General features: G+C 41.0%; 1 protein-coding gene across 13 annotated transcripts in view; it reads left to right on the forward strand.

Annotated features, from left to right (window-relative positions):
* Positions 1–21413, forward strand: part of EIF4G3 (eukaryotic translation initiation factor 4 gamma 3) — a 371961-nt gene extending 350548 nt beyond the window's left edge. For all 13 annotated transcript variants that reach the window (XM_023219748.2, XM_023219746.1, XM_023219747.1 and 10 more), the window contains 7 exons: positions 306–431; positions 1859–1940; positions 4393–4491; positions 14103–14249; positions 15835–15916; positions 18189–18335; positions 20397–21413. In XM_023219748.2, the coding sequence (XP_023075516.1) occupies positions 306–431; positions 1859–1940; positions 4393–4491; positions 14103–14249; positions 15835–15916; positions 18189–18335; positions 20397–20578 (865 nt within the window). In that variant the 3' untranslated portion in view covers positions 20579–21413. The remainder of the gene's footprint in view (positions 1–305; positions 432–1858; positions 1941–4392; positions 4492–14102; positions 14250–15834; positions 15917–18188; positions 18336–20396) is intronic.
* The last annotated feature ends 432 nt before the right edge of the window (positions 21414–21845 follow it).

Genomic DNA, 21845 nt, shown 5'->3' on the forward strand with positions numbered 1-21845 from the left:
TTAAGGCTTTCAAATGTCACCTTTATATGGAGGTGTTTTCTGACCTCCTTCTGGTACCATAGTTCATGTTCTTCAGAGTATTAGCTCTATCTGCAAGTATGCTTTTGTCTGTTCTAGTCTTTTTCCCCACGCTGACATAATCTCTTTGAGAATGGTAAAGTGTTTACCAGTCACTTTGTGGCTAGACTATACCTAACATAGCAGGTGATTAATATGTATTTGTTGATTGATTTTTTTTATCTTTTTATTTAATCTTAACTTTTGAATTACATTTGCATGTTATTTTTACCCCCATTCCTTTTCAGTTTTTCAGAAACTTTGGAACTGGCAGATGACATGGCCATTGATATTCCCCATATTTGGTTGTACCTTGCTGAACTGGTGACCCCCATGTTAAAAGAAGGCGGAATCTCCATGAGAGAACTTACCATGTAAGTTATACTTGTTTCTCTTGATATATGTCAGGTAGAACTGACACATAACTCACCTGCTAGCTCTCTAGCATAGTACTATCCATCCCATGGTTGCTTCTGGAGACTCTTGAATGCAGCCTGTGACTCTTAAAGACTTCTGATTTCAGTGTAAAAATGTTACATTATGCTAGGTCTACACCTAAGATATGTTGGGGATATGATAGCCCTGTGGTCTGTTGAGGGTAGTTGTGATAATAGATTGGCTCCAGAATTGTGTAACTGGAAGATGACTGCTTCTAGAAGCTTAATGTTAATCTGGCTTTTGTGTCTATCATTGCACTAGTGCTGTAAGTAGTTATATTTTCCCACTGTAGCTTGTCAGACTGCAGTACCCCATAGTACATGCTCATGGTTATAATAAAAGAAACAGATCTCAAGTATTCCTAGGTTTGGATGTGAGTGGGGAATGGATGCTACATTATATAGACCAGTGGTTCCCAAACTCTGTTCTTTGAAACACTAATGTTCCACAAAAGTTGTTTATATAGTCAAACTTTGCACACTGCCATGTCCCTTTTCGAGATTAACAAAACATATTTAGCATATTAAAGTTTATGAGAGTCCTATAGTAAAGCAATAAATAAAAAGTAGTTAGCTTTTGTTTAATTCAGCATTGCATCACTTAAAGTATAGATATCCTATGGAACACAGTTTGGGAAATACTGATTTAGACTATTAAAAAATTGGCCCCTTCTCTGTTTCATCCATAATTTCATCTATAAAGAAAAGCTTCCTTTCTTAAAAATACTTTATATACGGCCAGGCTCGGTGGCTCACGCCTGTAATCCCAGCACTTTGGGAGGCCAAGGCAGGCGGATCACAAGGTCAGGAGATCAAAACAATCCTGGCCAACATGGTGAAACCCCATCTCTATTAAAATGCAAAAATGAGCTGGGCGTGGTGTTGTGTGCTTGTAATCCCAGCTACTCGGGAGGCTGAGGCAGGAGAATCGCTTGAACCAGGGAATTGGAGATTGCGGTGAGTCGAGATTGCGCCAGTGCACTCCAACCTGGCGACAGAGCAAGACTCTGCCTCAGAAAAAAAAAAAAAAAAAATTTGTGGAAGCATCACAACTCCCTGTTACCTAAGGTGCTTCTCGTTTTAGCTTGAAGCAGAACTTACATAAACAAATAGATTACCGAGCCTGAGCTTTGTGTTGCTTCTATCACTGAAGTGGTTAAAGAAAAAGGTAAAAACCAAGAACTCGCATGTTCCTTTTCAGGAACTTCTCCTGAAAATGACTTAGAGCATGTCCTGGAGCTTTGGCTTGCCCAGTATTGTTTAGGTTGCACAGTGTCTGGCTTTTTGTCACACATTGTTTGCCTGTTGTTCTAGAAGAAAGGATTTCTTCAGAGGTACTTATTCACTGCTCCTATCTTTTACAGAGAATTTAGCAAACCTTTACTTCCTGTTGGAAGAGCTGGGGTCTTGCTTTCTGAAATATTGCACCTACTATGCAAACAAATGGTGAGTGTTAAACTGAGTGTCAGCCTCAACAGCATTATTAGGAAGGGCAGTGCAGTGACCTTGATCTTGGGTTATCTGTGAATAGCTTAGGTCTCAAGGTGCAAGGAATTCTATTTCCTTTTATTCTTTGAAAAAAGTGAGGTCTCTGCTTCAACCCAGTTTCTTTCTGAGGCGCATTTGTCCTTCTGTTTACTAATATCGTGGGGAAGACTTATCAAATCTCGACTAGATTTGGTATAATTCTAAAGAATCTCAAGACATGTTTTATTTGTGGTTGGTGATTTTTTCTTCCCTTGAAACAAAATGGGTATATCATTTATATGTTTTAATAGATTTCAACGAAAAGCTCCATAGAGCTGGAGGCTGTCAGTCTATAAAGTCTGTGGCAGGCTGTCAGTCTATAAAGTGGGAACAGATAAATCTAAACCAATGATTTCAAAAGAGTGTGAAAGTGCTCTGTTAAAGTCTAAGAGGTTTGGGGAAGTGTTGTGGCATCACAAAGGGAATTAAATGTCTAGGATGAGAGGGATGAGAGATGTCAAAACAAAATAGAACTCAGAAATGAAGATTCTGGAGTGATTTCTGACTTACGCCTGACCCAAAGATATTGGATGATAGATTTTAACGTTTAAAGCCAGCGTTTCATTCCTCTCTGATACAGAAGTCCTTCTGTATCCCATTTGTATGGTAGTTATTCATAAAGAGATGCACTAAATATCCTGGTCTCTAGTTCTGTTGATTATTTGTTAATACTACTCTTTGCTTAATGGCACTAAAATTTTTACTGAACCCTAGTTTTTATGTCCAAAATTTCTTCCTCTCTGACCTACTTGACTTTAGTCCTTATTTAAAACTCACATTCTGGCCAGGCACAGTGGTTCACGCCTGTGATCCCAGCACTTTGGGAGGCCGAGGTGGGCAGATCACAAGGTTAAGAGATCGAGACCATCCTGGCCAACATGGTGAAACTCCGTCTCTACTAAAAATACAAAAAGTAGCCGAGCGTGGTGGCATGCACACCGGTAATCCTAGCTACTCAGGAGGCTGAGGCAGGAGAATCGCTTGAACCCAGGAGGTGGAGGTTGCAGTTAGCTAAGATCATGCCACTGCACTCCAGTCTGGCAACAGAGCAAGACTCCATCTCAAAAAAAACAAAACAAAAACTCACATTCTGGCCAGCGCGGTGGCTCACGCCTATAATCCCAGCACCTTGGGAGGCCGAGGCGGGTGGATCACTTGAGGTCAGGAGTTGGAGACCAGCCTGGCCAACATGGCGAAATCCCACCTCTACTAAAAATACAAAAATTAGCCAGACGTGGTGGCAGGCACCTGTAATCCCAGCTGCTTGGGAGGCTGAGGCAGGAGAATCGCTTGAATCTGGGAGGCGGAGGTTGGGGTGAGCCAAGATTGTGCCACTGCATTTCAACCTGAGCTACAGAAAGAGACTCTGTCTCAAAAATTAATAATAATAACTAAAAATAAAACTCACATTCTTACTAACTTTTATGTGTAGAAACAGCACAACCCTACTTCTAAATAAAACTAAATTCTCATAGAGTATAAGCTTTGGAGCTAGATTCCTGAGTTCAAATTCTGGTTCCACCATATTTTCAGCTGTGCCTTGGACAAGTTACTCTATGAAGTAATTAATACCTGCCTCTCAGATGACAGCCACAGCCTCAGACCTGCCACTTTCCTTTTCACTGTGACTTTCTCCAGCTAGAGGACTTGTACCTCTTCACGTTTTTCTGCCTGACAACAGCTCTTCTTTATTGTCTCTCTTGGGCTCAACCTTGTGCTTCTTGCCCTTGAAACACTTCTCATTCCTGGTTCAGGAGCAACAGCTGCCTTAAGCCTCCTTGTATCAGGCAGCATCGCTGTGATCTGTTACGAAGAGGGATTCTAGTGAGGCTTCTTGAATGGCTTTAATAGCAGATACATACAGAGCTATCTAGGAAAAGACACAATGTGGAATTTATAAACTCTATGTATTGGACTTTTTTTGATGTTTATATTTATAAATCCCAAATAACCAGCTTGTAGCTCCCCAGATTAGTCACCTCATAAATAAAGTATTTAACCTTAAGCAGCTGTACTTCAATTATTCACCATTATATTTATATGCATTCAGACATCTTAGTTTGAAAGTCACAAGTCTTAAGAGATTAACTTTTTATCAGCGAGGAAAAGTTTGTTTTTGAGACGGGTCTTGCTGTGTGTGTTGCCTGGGCTAGACTCATACTCCTGGGTGAAAGCTATCTTCCCACCTCAGCCTCCCAAGTAAAAGCTAGGACTACAGGTGTGCACCACCATGCCCCACTGGAAAAGTTTTGATTTTTCAGCTTTTTGGGTTTTGCACTCTTTGACTTCAGGCAAATCTTCTTTTTTTTTTTTCTTTTCTGTTTCTTCTTCCACTGTGAAAGTAAATGGATTGAATTTATCTCTATTTTAGAGCCATAAGAAAGTGGGAGCCTTATGGAGGGAGGCTGACCTCAGCTGGAAGGACTTTTTACCAGAAGGAGAAGATGTACATAATTTTCTTTTGGAGCAGGTAAGAACAAGGCTTATGTTTTGCTGTTTGATAGTTGATCTGTTTCATAGAGGAAATGAAGGTAATTTCCTTCGTATTCCAGTCATTAAAATTACATCAAAATAGGAATTTTGGTAAAGATGTCGTTTTAAGTTCATGCTTTTAAAGGCACTCCGCAACTGTGTGGTCATCAGATGATTGATGTTTAAAACAAGAAAATGTAAAAGACTTAGCAATCTGTAGAAAAACAAGCTCCAGGAAGCAGAAATGAAGTTGACAAGTAAGGCAGGGTGACAGGGCCAAAGCTGTCTCCTGATTTCTGGGTCTGATGGCAGGCAGAAGCAGCCAGAAGTTATTCTGTGGGGAATGGAGACTGTTATCCTTATAAGGTGGAAGATTAGAGACAAGCTTTTAACTTGAAACTGCACAGGTAAATAAGTGCAAGGAAGGAGACACAGTCTTATAGCCAGGGTATAAGACCCAGGGTTTAAGTCTTATACCCTTATACTTAGCTATCCCGCCTACTGACTTGGTAACTAAATCCAGAAACCTACAAAACAGAAGACCCCATGGTCAGTATAATCTGGTCCTACAGGAGGATTTGTAGGCTGTTAGATTGAGGTAACCATAAAACAAGTTAGATCAAGAAAAGTAACAGAAAGAAAACAAAACTCTCTCAAAACGTTACTGAAAATCAAAATCCTAAAACTCATGAGGAAAACTAAAGCTAAGACAGCCAACAAAATCAGGAACAAGATAAAGAGAACAAGAATGCAATCTGAAAATGACTTTAAAATAAGTATATTGTTCTGGATAAAGACATTATATTAGGTTGCTATGGACCTTAGCTTTCTTTTTGGTTGCAGTCTAGAACACTGAAGAGCTTTCTTACCACAGCAATAAGAACCTGCATGAAGCATAAGTTCTGATGTGTTGCTGGACTCCAGAAGAGGTGGAAGTAATTTCCTTCAAAAGAACAAAAAGAATTAATGAGGGGGAAAAACCAGAGATGAAACCTGAACTATGAATAGTAATTACATGTGAAAGGCATCTTGCCCAAAGGACACATAGCCCAATGGGAAGATACTATTACAAATGCTGTCAGATGTCATGGAAAAAGTTGACTTAGTCCCAGTTCAGTATTACCTTGGCTCCCAGAAGAAGCAAATCAAAATGCTCTTTGGAGAAACATCCTCAACTTAGGTCCCCTTATTTTCTACAAACACAAGTTATCTAAATATATGAGTTGACACTTGGTGTTCATTTAGCATACAATTAAAGAAGTAAAGATAAAAGTAAACAGACAATAAGTAGTAGATTTAGATCCCATGGACTTGAGGTAATGGAATTATCATTTAGAATATAAAACAATACCATATTAAAGAGAAGAAATCACAAAAATGAGCAAACAAGAGACTAGTCAAAATGGTTAAAGAGATTTGGAAAAAAAAAAAAAAAGGTTGGGTGCAGTGGCTCATGCCTATAGTCCTAGCACTTTGGGAGGCTGAGGCAAGAGAATCTCTTGAAGCCAGGAGTTGGAGATCAGCCTGGACAACATAGTGAGACCTGTCTCTACTAAAAAAAAAATTAGCTGGGGCGGGCACAGTGGCTCACGCCTGTAATCCCAGCACTTTGGGAGGCCGAGACAGGCAGATCATGAGGTCAGGAGATCGAGACCATCCTGGCTAACACGGTGAAACCCTGTCTCTACTAAAATACAGAAAAAAAAATTAGCCGGGCATGGTGGTGGGTGCCTGTAGTCCCAGCTACTCAGGAGGCTGAGGCAGGAGAATGGCGTGAACCCGGGAGGTGGAGCTTGTAGTGAGCCAAGATTGCTCCATTACACTCCAGCCTGGGCGACAGAGCGAGACTCCGTCTCAAAAAAAAAAAAAAAAAAAAAATTAACTGGGTATATTGGTGCACCTGTAGTCCTAAGCTACTCGAGAGACTGAGATAGAAGGATCACTAGAACCTGTGAGTTTAAGGCTGCAGTGAGATACTATCACACCACTGCACTCCAACCTGAGAGACAAAGCGAGAGCCTGTCAAAAAAAACAAAAAACAAACAAATAAACAAAAGTCACACACACATACACCAAAATCTGTAGGTAGCTATCTAAGATATGTTGCTACATTAGGAGATTTGGAGGAAAGAATGAGAGACCATTTAAACTATCTTAATTGGAGTCCCAGAAGGAAAATTAGCCTGAACGGAGAAGAGGCAATGTTTGAAGAGACAGTGGCTGAGACTTCTAGAAGTGATAAAATATACAAATCTATAATGGAAGTCCATATATGCCATACAGGATAATTATATTTTAGTGAAACTGCATAATACCAAAGACAAATACAAAAGTGAAACTGCATAATACCAAAGACAAATACAAAACTGCATAATAGTGAAACTGCATAATACCAAAGACAAATACAAAAGATTTTTTTTTTTTTGAGGCGGAGTCTCACTCTGTCGCCCAGACTGGAGTGCAGTGGCCGGATCTCAGCTCACTGCAAGCTCCGCCTCCCGGGTTCACGCCATTCTCCTGCCTCAGCCTCCCAAGTAGCTGGGACTACAGGCGCCCGCCACCTCGCCAGGCTAGTTTTTGTATTTTTAGTAGAAACGGGGTTTCACCGTGTTAGCCAGGATGGTCTCGATCTCCTGACCTCGTGATCCGCCCGTCTCGGCCTCCCAAAGTGCTGGGATTACAGGCTTGAGCCACCACGCCCGGCCAACAAATACAAAAGATTTTAAAGAAACTGGAAAGAAGCAGCACATTACTTACCTGCCTCCCCCTCAAAAAAAAAAAAAAAAAAAACACAAAAAAATAGACTTTGCAATAGGAACCATGAAAGCCAGAAGATGGTAGAATCATCTCACAGTGCTGAGAAATGAACAGTAAATGTAGAATTGCCTGTGCAGCTAAACTAACCTTTAAGAATTAGGGCAATGCATACTAAGAAACTTAACAACATACTTCTAAATACACATAGGTCAAAGAAGCAATGAAAAAGGATAGTAAAAAACATTTTTAACTGAATGAAAATGAAAACATAACATGTCATTGATATTTAGAAAAGAAGAAAGGTCAATAACCTCAGCTTCAGCCTTAAGAAGTTAGAAAAATAAGGCTGGACACAACGACTCATGCCTATAATCCCAACACTTTGGGAGGCCAAGGCAGGAGGATTGCTTGAGCCCAGGAGCTTGAGAGACCAGCCCAGGCAACACAGCAAGACCCTATCCCCCAAAAAAACAAAACAAAAACAAAAAAAAAGAAAGAAAGAAAGAAATTAGAACAATAAGAGCAAATGAAGCTCCAAGTAAATAGAATAAAGGAAATAATAAACATTATATCAGAAACCAATGAAATAGAAGACTTTTTAGAGAAAAACCAGTGAAATCAAAAGCTGGTTCTCCGGAGGCGGAAGTTACAATGAGCTGAGATTGCGCCATTGCACTCCAGCCTGGACAAAAGGGAGAGACTCCATCTTGGGAAAAAAAAAAAAAAAAAGCCTGTACTTTGAGAAGATAAAAGTGATAAACCTCTAGCAAGACTGATCAGGAAAAAAAGTTTAAAAAGAAGGTACATATTGCTGATATCTGGAATGAAAGCAGTAACATCAACACAGATTCTGTACATAAAAGTGGGTGAGGAAATTTTATGAATGATCTTTATGTCAATAAATACATCAGCCAGGCATGGTGGCTCATGCCTGTAATTCCAACACTTTGAGAGGCCAAGGCAGGCAAATTGCTTGAGCCTAGGAGTTCAAGATCAACCTGGGCAAGATGGTAAAATCCCATCTCTACAAAAAATGCAAAAATAAGCCAGGCATGGTGGTACATGCCTGTAATCAAGAGGCTGAGGTGGGAGGATTGCTTGAGCCCGGGAGGTCAAGGCTACAGTGAGCTGTAATCCTGTCACTACACTCCAGCCTAGACAGCAGAGTGAGACCCTGTCTTCAAAAAGAAGTAACTCTAGTTGAATACACCGATGTAGTTGAACTAGTTGAAGTGAACACATTTTTCTTTTTTTTTTTCTTTTTTTTTTTTTTTTGGAGACAGAGTTTCGCTCTTGTTGCCCAGGCTGGAGTGCAGTGGCATGATCTTGGCTCACCGTAACCTCAGGAGAACCTAAGTGATTCTCCTGCCTCAGCCTCCCAAGTAGCTGGGATTACAGGCATGTGCCACCACGCCTGGCTAATTTTGTATTTTTTGTAGAGATGGGGTTTCTCCATGTTGGTCAGGCTGGTGTCGAACTCCTGACCTCAGGTGATCCGCCTGCCTCGGCCTCCCAAAGTGCTGGGATTACAGGCGTGAGCCGCTGCACTCAGCCACAAATTTCTTAAAAGATACAGACTACTAGAGCTGTCTCAAGAGATGGATAACCTGCATATCTATTAAAGAAATTGAATTCATAGTTAAAAATCTTCCCACAAAACAAGTCCAGGCTTAAATGATTTCACTGGTAAACTCTACCAAACATTTAAAGCAGAAATAATACCCATTTAACAAAATAATTCTACAACTATTCAGAATATTGAAGAGGAACGGGTACTTCTCTAAGGCCAGCATTAGTCTGATACCAAAACCAAAGACATTTCAAAAATCTATAGAGCAATATGTCTCATGAACATTGAGAAATTGAACAATGAGATGACTTGGACTCTGGAGGGGGAACATCACACACCGGGGCCTATTATGGGGGCGGGGGATGGCATTGGGAGTTAGACCTGATATTTACATCTACAATGTAATTTGTATTTACATTTACAATGACGAGTTGATGGGTGCTGACGAGTTGGTGGGTGCAGCACACCAACATGGCACAGGTATACATATGTAACAAATCTGCACGTTGTGCACATGTACCCTAGAACTTCAAGTATAATAAAAAAAAATTTTTGAGAAAAAATTCCCAATACAATTTTAGAAAATCAAATCCAACAATATATAATAAGAGTAATACATTATAATAAGGTAGGATTGGCTGGGCATGGTGGCTCATGCCTGTAATCCCAGCACTTTGGGAGGCCGACGTGGGCAGATCACGAGGTCAGGAGTTCGAGACCAGCCTGGCCAACATGGTGAAACCCTGTCTCTACTAAAAATACAAAAATTAGCTGGGTGTGATAGCACGTGCCTGTAATCCCAGCTACTCGGGAGTCTGAGGCAGGAGAATTGCTTGAACCCAGGAGGCAGAAGTTGCAGTGAGCTAAGATCACATTACTACACTCCAGCTCTGGGTGACAGAGCAAGACTCTGTATCAGGAAAAATAATAATAATAATAATAATAATAATAATAATGTAGGGTTTATCCCAGAAATGTAAGGTGGGTTTAATATTTGAAAATTGATATATACATAATAGGGAAGATGGTGAAGTATACATAATAGGGAAGATGGTGAAGTATACATAATAGGGAAGATGGTGAAGTATACATAATAGGGAAGTATACGTAATAGGGAAGGTGGTGAAGCTCCAGGATTCAGTCCCTCCACTGACACAACCATTGAACTGGCAAGATCTGTTAAAGCCAACTGTTTTGGAACTGTGGAGTCTGGTTACATACATGCATTATCAACACCAGGGAAATGCATGATGAAAACAGTCTGATAAATTTCAGTGAATTTAGGAATTTTGCATAGAACCTACCAGCACCCAGCCCTGTGGCAGACCGCTAGGAAACTGGCATCACACCATTTCTGGTGCAGCTTGCTGGTGCCAGGTTGAATAATAAGGACTTCATTTTCCAAGGATTGGGGTTGTGTCTTTTAATCTGCCTAGCAGTTGACTGAGAGGCCAGTGCTGGGACTGGCTGTTATTTCAACCCTTTCCGACTAAAGTAGCTTTTAGGGCTGTGACTATCAAAGTATTTAAGCAGTAGTGTTATGGGATCTCTGGGGTGTGGATTTTTTTGGCCAGAAACCTCTGTGACCATGGCACCTTTGCCTGAGTTCTTGTCCTGTGTCCAGGAAAAATGAGGTATGCAAACAAGTGAAGGGTGAAGAAGAGATTTAGTTAGTATTAGAACAGCTCAGAGGAGTGGGTAGCGGATCACGAGGTCAGGAGTTCAAGACCAGCCTGGCCAACATGGTGAAACCCCATCTCTAATAAAAATACAAAAATTAGCTGGATGTGGTAGCACGCGCCTGTGATCCCACGTGCCTGTAATCTGCCATCATGGCTCTGGAGAGGATAACTCCTCTCCACAGGCAGGTCATTTGGACATTTGTGCACGTCTCTGAAGCTCTCAGTGGAGAGGGTAGCTCCTCTCTGCTTGCAAGTCATCTCTGTAGCTCTCAGCAGAGAAGGCACTCTTCTCTGCAGCTGGTCCTCCCATCGTCTCTCTGCCCTCTTTGACCTCTGGCCATCTTCTGCCCTGCTCTGGCTAAGCCCAGGGCTTTTATACCTCAGAGGGGAGGAAATGCATGGTGATTGGTCCATAGGCAGCCATGGTTGGGCCTGGAAGAGGCACCGTGTTACCCCACTCCAGTCTGCTGGACTGACACCCCAGCCCCCAGCCTTCAGGTCCTCCCTGGCCTGAGGGTGGGGCCTTACTGGGGACCCTGCCCCCTTCTACCCAGGACTCTGTCTGCCTCCTGCTGCCATTCATGGACCTGGGGCTTGGTCCCAACCCCACTCCAAGATCGGAGAGCAGACACCCCTGAACCTGCAGGGACAGAGGATCCTTCCTGGGGCACCTGAGGGTGCAGACTGCAGAGATGCCCGGGTCCTGCATGCCTGGGAGGGCAGCCACAGCTGCACCCCAGATCTCCCACCCCACCAACTCAGAAGAGGCAGGGCTCCCCCTTGTCCCGTCTCCTGCCTGCTTTGTGGAACGGGAGGCACAGGTCTGCAGCCGTGGGTCACGCAGCTGCGACAGCACCCAGGAGGGGAGATCCTGCCTGTTCCCTGATCCCCCAAGAGCACAGAGAGGCTCGGATCCATAGCTGCAGTTTGGGTGACTCTAGGAGGGCAGGACTCCTGCCTGTTCCATAGAGCAGGAGGCCTGGGTCTACAGCTGCGGTTTGGGTGGCTGCAGTAGCACAGGCAGCTCCCATCCCAACTCAGAAGGGACAGGGCTCCCACCAGCTCCATGCAGTGTATAGCACCAGCTGCGCCTCCCTGCTACAGCCAGCGTAATGGCAGCAGCCACTGCCATCAATAGTATCTCTGTCTGTCTGTCTCTCTCTCTTTCTCTTATCTCTCTCTCTCCTCTCCTCTCCCCTCTCTCCTCTTTCCTCCTCCTCCACTCCCTCTCCCTCATTTTTCTTTAAATTTAACTTTTATTTTAAGGTCAGGGTGCATTTGCAGGTTTGTTATATAGGTAAACTTGTGTCATGGGGGTTTGTTGTACAGATTATTTTGTCATCCGGGTATTAGCCTGGTACCTATTATTTTTCCTGATCTTCTCCCTCCTCCCAACCTCTGCCCTCTGATAGGTTCGTGTGTGTTGTTCCACTCTATGTGTCCATGTGTTGTCAGCATTTAGTTCCCACCTATGAGTGAGAACACGCAGTATTTGATTTTTCGTTCTTGCATTAGTTGGCTAAGGATCACTTGGCCTGGGAGGTCAAGGCTACAGTGAGCCATGCTAGTGCCACTGCACTGTAACCTGGGCAAAAGAGCAAGACCCTGTCTAAATAAATAAATAAATATGAGACTTCAGTTTAAAAGGAAAAAAAAAAGCAATTAGAGGTCAAGGCTGCAGTGAGCCATGCTAGTGCCATTGCACTGTAACTTGGGCAAAAGAGGAAGACTCTGTCTAAATAAATAAATATTTTTTTTTCTTTCAGTTTAAAAGAAAGAAAAGGCAAAATAATATATACATAATAAAATGAATATATAAAAGTGTTTAGAGTATAGTTTGAAAAATGAGGTTGAAAAAAACTTGGCCTGTATCTTGACTTTCGGTTTGCTTAAAGAGCTATGGCCTTCATGTTGTGCTTTTTTGCGTATATTAGAGCATCATGGATTGGATGTATAGTTAACCAATACTGAATCAGAAAAAATTGTTTGTAATATTGAGCCACGTTTCTAAAACCTTATGGAGCTGGGTGCAGTGGTACACACTGTAGTCTCAGCTGCTCAGGAGGCTGAGGCAGGAGGATCTTTGAGTCCCAGAGTTCAAGTCCAACCTGGCAACATAGTAAGACCCCAAGTCAAAAATAAATAAATAATAAAACCTTATTGGGAAGTATCATTTAGAGATGCTACATAAGTGGTAGAAATGGAACAATCAGATGACAGAATTCAAGACAGTGGTTTTCACTTTGTGGATTGGGGATAGGGTACAGGACTATAACAGAGTATTCAAGGGTATTAGAGAAAACCTAATGTGAGTAATCCTTAATATATTCATCTTTATGGTTTTTGTATAAAGAAGCCACATGAAGCAAGGCATACCAACATACCTCATTTCTTTAGTCCCTTGAAAATTATGAATAATTTTGATTATAGATTTTTTTTTCTTTTTGTGACAGGATCTCGCTCTATTGCCAGGCTGCAGTGCAGTGGCACAGTGACAGCTCACTGCAGCCTCAACCTCCCATGCTCAAGCAATCCTCCCATCTCAGCCTTCTGAATAGCTGGGACCACAGGCACACGCCACAACACCTGGCTAATTTTGGTATTTGTTTTGGTAGAGACGGGGTTTTGCCATGTTGCCCAGGCTGGTCTCAAACTCCTGGACTCATACACTCCTCCTGCCTTGGCCTCCCAAAGTGCTGGGATTAATGGCATGAGCCACTGCACCCAGACTGATTATAGATTTTTTAAAACTACGTATCTACGTGCTAAACACTTATAGCATCATTTCTCACACCTATATTCAAAATGGCCATAACTTAACAAAGCCAAAACTATCGAGTTTTGATACCAATACTAATATTAAACCATAGGTTTAATATTAACCTAATATTAACCTATCAAGTTTGCTGAGTACCAATACTAATATTAAACCATAGGTTGCAGAAAGGTAGTGAAACTTTACCCTTTTCTAGGGCTCCCATCCTGCCTTAAAGAGCTACGTTGCAGCTAAGGGGAAGATTGAAGCTCAAGGGGAAGATTGGTTATTTGCATGTAACCATAGCCTAGAGATAATTATAGGGGGTTTATTTCCTTCCTTTTTAAGATACACAGTATGAGAAGCTGGAAAAATATTCAGAAGGATAGTGGACTACAGTCTTTCAAAACTATAATACAAACAGGTTGGGCGTGGTGAGTCATGCCTATAATCCCAGTACTTTGGGAGGCCAAGGAGGGCAGATTGCTTGAGCTCAGGAGCTCAAGACCAGCCTGGGCAACATGGCGAGACCCCTTCTCTACTAAAAATGCAAAAAAATAGCCAAGTGTGGTGGTACAGGTCTGGAGTCCCGGCTATTCAGGAGGCTGAGGTGGGAGGATTGCTTGAGCCCGTGATGTGAAAGTTGCAGTGAGCCAAACTCCAGCCTGGGTGACAGAGCAAGACCCTATCTCAAAAAAGAAGCAACTACAAACATAAAATAGCCTCTGCTGATCATTCTGATTCCGTGTAAAATAGAAGACATAACCTATGACTTTGTTCTTCTCTCAGGATGATAACATAGAATTATATTAATATATTAATATGTTCCTCCTTTTATGTTTCAGAAGTTGGACTTCATAGAGTCTGACAGTCCCTGTTCCTCTGAAGCACTTTCAAAGAAAGAATTGTCTGCCGAAGAGCTATATAAGCGACTCGAGAAACTCATTATTGAGGACAAAGCGAATGATGAACAGATCTTTGATTGGGTAGAGGTATAAAGACTATGTCACCTTCCCTGATATCTCTACAGGAAAGATTCTTGTGGGATCCCCTTAATTCGCTTACCTATCTGTTCACTTCATGAGTTTTTAACCTTAATGATATTAGTTTTCAAATGCTTTTGTTTTGCCATCCTTAGAAAAGAGTAATATTTTTCTCACCACTTAAAGGGGTTAAGTAATACTTGAGATTAACTTTAGTTCACATTAAAATTCAGATGAAAAAGCAGTATTGGCACATGTAAAAATAGTTACATGCTTCTGAGTAAGTAGTCATTAAAATACACTGCAGTCATGGTGTCGTTCTTTCGTAGATTGAGTAGATTATCTTAATATGGATTATTTATTGGTGAATAAAATATGTTTTTAAGTGGTTGTACTTCCAAATGTACAAGTACTTAACACGGTGTAATTGAATGAGTAGAGGATAGGCAGTGGGGGGGACCCTGAAAAGTAAATACTACTCATTCAAATATTTTCATATAGAACTGGCAATAGCCAAATTATTTTTCAATGAATCGGACTTTTAATTTTAGCAAGAATGTGCAAAAATGTGACTCATGTGGTCCGGGCATGATGGCTCATGCCTGTAATCCCAGCACTTCGAGAGGCCAAGGTGGGCAGATCACAAGGTCAGGAGTTTGAGACTAGCCTGGCCAACATAGTGAAACGTCTCTACTAAAAGTACTAAAAAATTAGCTGGGCATGGTTGCAGGCGCCTGTAGTCCCAGCTACTCGGGAAGCTGAGGCAGGAGAATCGCTTGAACCTGGGAGGCAGAGGTTACAGTGAGGTGAGATCGCACCACTGCACTCCAGCCTGCGTGACAGTGTAAGACTCTGTCTCAAAAAAAAAAAAAAGTGACTCATCTATTGTTCTTAGTGCAAGATTGGTCCTGATTTTCAGGAGAATAATTTCTCTGGTGTGCACGGATATCTTTTTTTGTTTTTCGGTTTTTTTTTGAGACGGAGTTTTGCTCTTGTCGCCCAGTCTGGAGTACAGTGGTGCAATTTTGGCTCACTGCAGCCTCCATCTCCCAGGTTCAAACGATTTTCCTGCCTCAGCCTCTGCCTGCCACCATGCCTGGCTGATTTTTGTGTTTTTAGTAGAGACACGGTTTCATCATATTGGCCAGGCTGGTCTCGAACTCCTGACCTCAGGTGATCCGTCCTCTTCAGCCTCCCAAAGCGCTGGGATTACAGGCATGAGCCACTGCAATGGGCCTGTATTTTGTTTTCTTGAGACTAGGTCTTGTTCTGTCACCCATGCTGTAGTACAGTGGTGCAGTCATAGCTTACTGCAGCCTCAAACCCTTGGGGTCAAGCAGTCCTCCCACCTTAGTCTCCCAGGTAGCTGGGAACACAGGCACAGGCATGTGCCACAATACCTAGCCTTTTTTTTTTTTTTTTTTTTTTTTTTTTTTTTGTTTGGGGTTCACTTTATTGCCCAGACTGGTCTCAACTCCTAGCCTCAAGTGATCCTCCTGTCTCGGCCTCCCAAAGTGTTGGGATTACAGGCATGAGCCTCTGTGCCTGGCTGAGCAAGGTTATCTTTAATTGTTTTATTTCTTTTTAACTTCAGGCTAATCTAGACGAAAGCCAGATGAGTTCACCTACATTCCTTAGAGCTTTAATGACTGCTGTTTGTAAAGCAGCTATTATAGGTAAGTAACATTTCTGAAGGCAGCTCATAACATCTGAAATCCACATTATGTCAACTACTAAGTATACAGTTTGATTTTACCTTGTTTTCAAAACTTGACCTGTGTAGCTCACTTTTCTGTGCACTGTCCTTTCTGTCTGTGATGCGTGGTTGTCTCAAGTGTGGAGACAAATAGCTGTTCTGCCTACAGAGAACCCAGATCTAACCAGCTACCACATGCCTTCCATGCTCCTTGGGTGGTTTTTTACTACGTTGTGGGTAGCTTTTTCTTCATCTTTTCACCTCTAACATTCAGGGCTGCCGCCTCCTTCTAATCATGAATTACAATGAATGGGTTGAATATTCTTAATCTAATTATCAGTATAGGGTTATTCTCATCAAAAAAGTCATTTTATGTAAGTACATATACGAAGAAAAAAATACCAACAGTTTGTCCTGTTCTTCATTGACTTTATTTTATATGATAAGACACTTTTATTGGTTTATAAATTGTTAATATTGATAGGATTAAGATCAGTAGAAATCCTAAATATTCCAAGCTGTATACAATATTTAACATTATTCCATGAAGACATCTCTTTAGTTTCAGATAGAAATTCATACTTCTGTCACTGGAGTGAGAAAAAAAATTCATCAGCACAAAAGGTGTCTCAGAATTTCAAGTCTGTCTGTATTATTTTTGAAGATAGCTTCCTGCCACTTAATATAGCTTCAGAATTTTAGCTTAAGATTTGCAATGAATTTATTTTCAATGTTCTTTAATGAGATAAATAACAAAGCTAAGTAGAAAGTCTTCATGAAATTCTTAAAAATCATTTTCAGTATCCATAGAACCATCATAAGACTTTCATGTTTTAAAATTTGAGTTGGGAAGTCCAAAAACTGTTGGTTTTTGTTTTCTTGAGATGGTGGGGGTCACTATGTTGCCCAGGCTGGACCTGAACTCCTGGGCTTAAGGGATCCTATCGCCTCAGCCTCTTGAGTAGCTAGAATTACAGGCCTGGGCCATGAGGCCCAGTACAAAATCTGCTTTTAAAAACAAAATTGTGTCTTAGTGATAACTTACAGATAATATAAGCCCTTATGTGTCTTCACACTGAGGATGCTTTTCATTTCTCAGCCCCTTTCTATCATTCCTTTCCCTCAAAAGGCCTGGATTAGGTATGCTATCTGCCATTGCCACAGTTAATTTTTATCCTAGTAATAACAAAATGGTTCCAATTATTTTACCCTTCTGAAAAGATTTGTATTAAGTATCGCTTTAATTTCCTTTTCTAATGTTGCTTTTTTTATGTTGCTTTTTTTAAGTACTCACTTGAAATTCCTACTCTATGTTTCAGTTATTTTTGATTGACAAATTATGATTGTATATGTTTATGGGGTACAATGTGATGTTTTGATACATGTGTCCAATGTGGAATGATTGAATCAAATTAATTAACATACCTATCACCTCACCTTTTTTTATGGTAAGACATTTGATTAATTTTGCTTTTGTAGTTTGTCATAAAACCACTGTCACCGTTTCATTATAATTAAAGATAATTGGGTATGCTACTCCTGAGGGAAACCAGCATTCAAAATGCATCCCCCTCCATGGTTTTTATTATTTGTGAGAGAATGTCTCATTAATAATTTCAGAGCATTTTGGATTTCAAAATATTTGCCTTAGACCTTCTTGCCTCTTCTCTTGTAGAGCCATATGGGTCCTTTGTACTCAGAAAATTGAAAATGAGCCAAGTGCAGTGGCTCATGCCTGTAATCCTACCATTTTGGGAGGCCAAGGCAGAAGGATTGCTTGAGCCCAGGAGTTCAAGACCAGCTTGGGCAATATAGTGATACCTTGTCTCTATTATTTAAAAAACTAAAAATTAAGAAGAAGAAGAAGAAAGAGGCCAGGAGTGGTGGCTCATGCCTGTAATCCAAGCAGTTTGGGAGGCTGAGGCAGGTGGATCGCCTGAGGTCAGGAGTTCGAGACAAGCCTGACCAACATTGTGAAACCCCATCTCTGCTAAAAATACACAAAAAGATCAGTCAGGCGTGGTGGCAAGCACCTATAGTCCCAGCAACTTGGGAGGCTGAGACAGGATAATTGCTTGAACCTGGGAGACAGAGGTTGCAGTGAGCTGAGATTGTGCCACTGCACTCCAGCCTGGGCGATAGAGCGAGACTTTGTCTCACAAAAAAAAAAAAGAAAAAAGAAAGAAAGAAAATTAAAGATAATTCTATGTTAACTCCTTAAATGTAATTCCTAGTTCTTCTATCATCTTTAGCCGACTCTTCTACCTTCAGAGTGGACACTGCTGTTATCAAGCAGAGAGTGCCGATCTTACTCAAGTACCTAGACTCAGATACAGAGAAGGAACTGCAAGCACTTTATGCACTACAAGCATCGATAGTAAAACTCGATCAACCTGCCAGTAAGTTTATCTCATGTTACAGTTAATCCAACCAATGAGTGAGACTTATCCAAGCCAGGACTTAGAGATGATTTAGGGTTTGAACATTGGACAATAAAAGAATCACTAATAACAAAAACTCATAATAACTAACTTTAATAAATCTGAATTTGGCCAGGTGCAGTGGCTCGCACCTGTAATCCCAGCACTTTGGGAGGCCACGGCGGGCAGATCACTTGAGGTCAAGAGTTCAAGACCAGCCTGGCCATCATGGTGAAACCCCGTCCCTACTAAAAATACAGAAATTGGCCAGGCACAGTGGCTCACGACTGTAATCCCAGCACTTTGGGAGGCCAAGGCGGATGGATCATGAGGTCAGGAGATCGAGACCATCCTGGCTAACACGGTGAAACCCTATCCCTACTAAAAATACAAAACATTAGCCTGGTGTGGTGGCACACTTCTGTAATTGGTAGGCTGAAGCAGGAGAATCGCTTGAACACAGGAGGTGGAGGTTACAGTGATCCAAGATCACGCCACTGCACTCCAGCCTAGCGACAGAGCGAGACTCTTTCTCAAAAAAAAAAAAAATACAAAAATACAAAAATGGGCTAGGTGGCGTGTGCCTGTAGTCCCATCCCAGCTACTCAGGAAGCTGAGGCAAGAGAATTACTTGAACCTGGGAGGCGGAGTTTGCAGTGAGCCAAGATTGTGCCACTGCACTCCAGCCTGGGCAACAGAGCAAGACTCCATCCAAAAAAAAAAAAAAAAAAAGAATTTGTTATATGCTCGTATGAAAAAATCACAACAAGAAAACTATTTAGATTAGGTTATTTCATCCCCATTCCAGGGCAGGCCTAACAAAACTTTCTACAATGATGGAAGTATATTCATACCATTGAGTATGGTAACCATGAGCCACATGTGGCAATTCTATACTTAAATGTGTCTGTTGTGACTTAGGAACTGAATTATTGACTTTAAATTTAAATAGCCATGTTTGGCTAGTAGCTTCCATATTGGACATCACAGGTCTAGGGCATGAAGATGGTTAATGATGTTGAGGATGATACTCTAGAATCTTTAGACACCCAACAAAGACCCTAAGTATAGTTTATTTACCATGGTATGTTTACTAAGGAATTTCAGAATAGTTTTTAGTTAAGTGTTATGATTAATTCTTGGCTAACGAAACAAAGTAACCTGTACACTTAAGTCTTAGTGATACTTAGTGTTAACTAATGATTTTTATTACATCTCGAAAATTCAGTTGGAATTTATTAAAGTGGGCAGTACATAGCTATGAAAGATAGCACTCAAGTAGTTCTTTGGTACTTCCTTAATTTTGCTTTTGTAAAATTCCTTCTTCCCTAGTCCTGCTGAATCGCTCTGGGAGATAAAGGAAAAGATCAAAGCAAATTATCCTTATAGTGTAATTGAAGAGACAATCTACCATGAATCAGATAATTTGATAATATTAGCTTGACTAATATAATTACAAAGATAAATCTTTAAAAAAAGGCTGAGGCATGTGGATCACCTGAGGTCAGGAGTTTTGAGACCACCCTGGCCAACATGGTGAAACCCCGTCTCTACTTAAAATACAAAAATTAGCTGATCGTGGTGGCGGGTGCCTGTAATACCAGGTACTTGGGAGGCTGAGGCAGGAAAATTGCATAAATCCAGGCAGGCACCTGTAATCCCAGGTACTTGGGAGGCTGAGGCAGGAAAGTTGCTTAAACCCACGAGCTGGAGGTTGCAGTGAGCCAAGATCACACCACTGCACTCCAGCCTGGGGACAGAACAAGATTGTCTCTCAAAAAAAAAAGAAAGGAAGTTCAAATTGAACAAAATAATAGGAATAAAAAATAATTTAGACTGCTTCAATATTTTTTTTCCTCTTCTTTGAACAAGTTGTTGGGCTGTTTATACTATCAAGAGCAAGTGTGGTGAATTGCCATTATTGCTTTTTTCTGGGGGAATTAATGCACATTTATTCAGTCATTCATTACTTTGAAATACATTCTTTTCCTCATAACTACAGTGTCCCAAAGCTTATAGTTTATTTTCACCTCCTTGCAGATTTGCTGCGGATGTTTTTTGATTGCCTGTATGATGAGGAGGTGATCTCTGAGGATGCCTTCTACAAATGGGAGAGCAGCAAGGACCCTGCAGAGCAGAATGGGAAGGGCGTGGCCCTGAAATCTGTCACGGCATTCTTCACATGGCTGCGGGAAGCAGAAGAGGAGTCTGAGGATAACTAAAACTTCAAATATACAAAACGAAACAAAAGAAACAATTTAAGTATTTTTTTAAAAAGTTTCACGTCTTCGCCAATCACAGTGCAGCAAGGCCAATTCTCGCAGAAACCCCCACGTGTGCACGAGTGGGAGGGGGAAAGAGAAAAAAAGGTGATCATGGAGGAAAAAGGTACTGGAAAAAAGTAAACTTCAAACCTTAGGGCGGGAGCACTAAAACCAAAATACATGTATTATTTATAGAAAATATTTTCTGTTTTAATCTTTTCTTTTTAAACAAGGACTAAAAAAAAATGTTTAGCAAAAAAAAAAAAAGTTGAGAACTTTTAATTTATTTTAAGGACTGCAAATGCCAGTGTAATTTTTTAATTTGCAGTTTCTGTAAACAACTTGTATAATAGAAAAGCAGAGAAATAAATTTCCCTCCCCTTCAAGATGCACCTCATGTTTGTTTTAAGGTATAGCATTTAGTCCAGATTTGAGAAAGTTTGGGGTGAACAAGGTAAGAAAGATTTTTTTTTTTTTTTGGCATCAAATCTTTCTGCCTGCCTCTCAGCTTGCTTCAGAAAATTTAAAAAATCACAATAGTAATCAAAACATACATAACATTGAAACAGAAGGAAATGCTGTGGACCACAGAACTCCAAGAATTGTTTTAAAAAAAAAAGTGCTACCCTGAGAAAAGTACTCTTACTACTCTTGAAATCTTTAGAGCAACTTTAAGGCTTGTAAATACATAGAACAAATATTTAAAAAAACAAAAAGAAATTGACTCAATACTATTTCTTTTCACTTTGAAAATATAAAGAACAAAATAAAGACAAACATTGCAAGTTTAAAAGAAAGTAAAGTGACTTCTCCTTTGGACAGCTGCTGCATGTGTGCCCATTCCTGGGGGTGCTGTCTGGCTATTTATTGTCTAATTCAAATCACTCCTGAGGTGAGAGAGAGAAAACGAGAGTGAGAGTGTGTGTCTGTGCGTGTGTGCGCACGTATGTGCATGCACATGTATGTACATGTCTCTACTCGCTGAAAAGGCAAGCTACTTTGTGGGTAAGGAGGGCACTCGTGCTTCGGTGGGAATGCCCCACTGGGAGTCCAGTGAAACTTATTTCCAACACTAACTAGAAATTCATTCAGGACAGTAAACCTCAGGGCAGTCCTTTAGATAACTAAGTTTTCTACTGTATGTATCAGGAGTCAGGACAATAATTCACTTTGAGACTGCCACTACCACTGATTTTAAAATCTTCCATCAATTGCCTGCAATGCT

This window comes from Piliocolobus tephrosceles, chromosome 1 (assembly GCF_002776525.5).
Source record: "Piliocolobus tephrosceles isolate RC106 chromosome 1, ASM277652v3, whole genome shotgun sequence".
NCBI classification, from domain to species: domain Eukaryota; kingdom Metazoa; phylum Chordata; class Mammalia; order Primates; family Cercopithecidae; genus Piliocolobus; species Piliocolobus tephrosceles.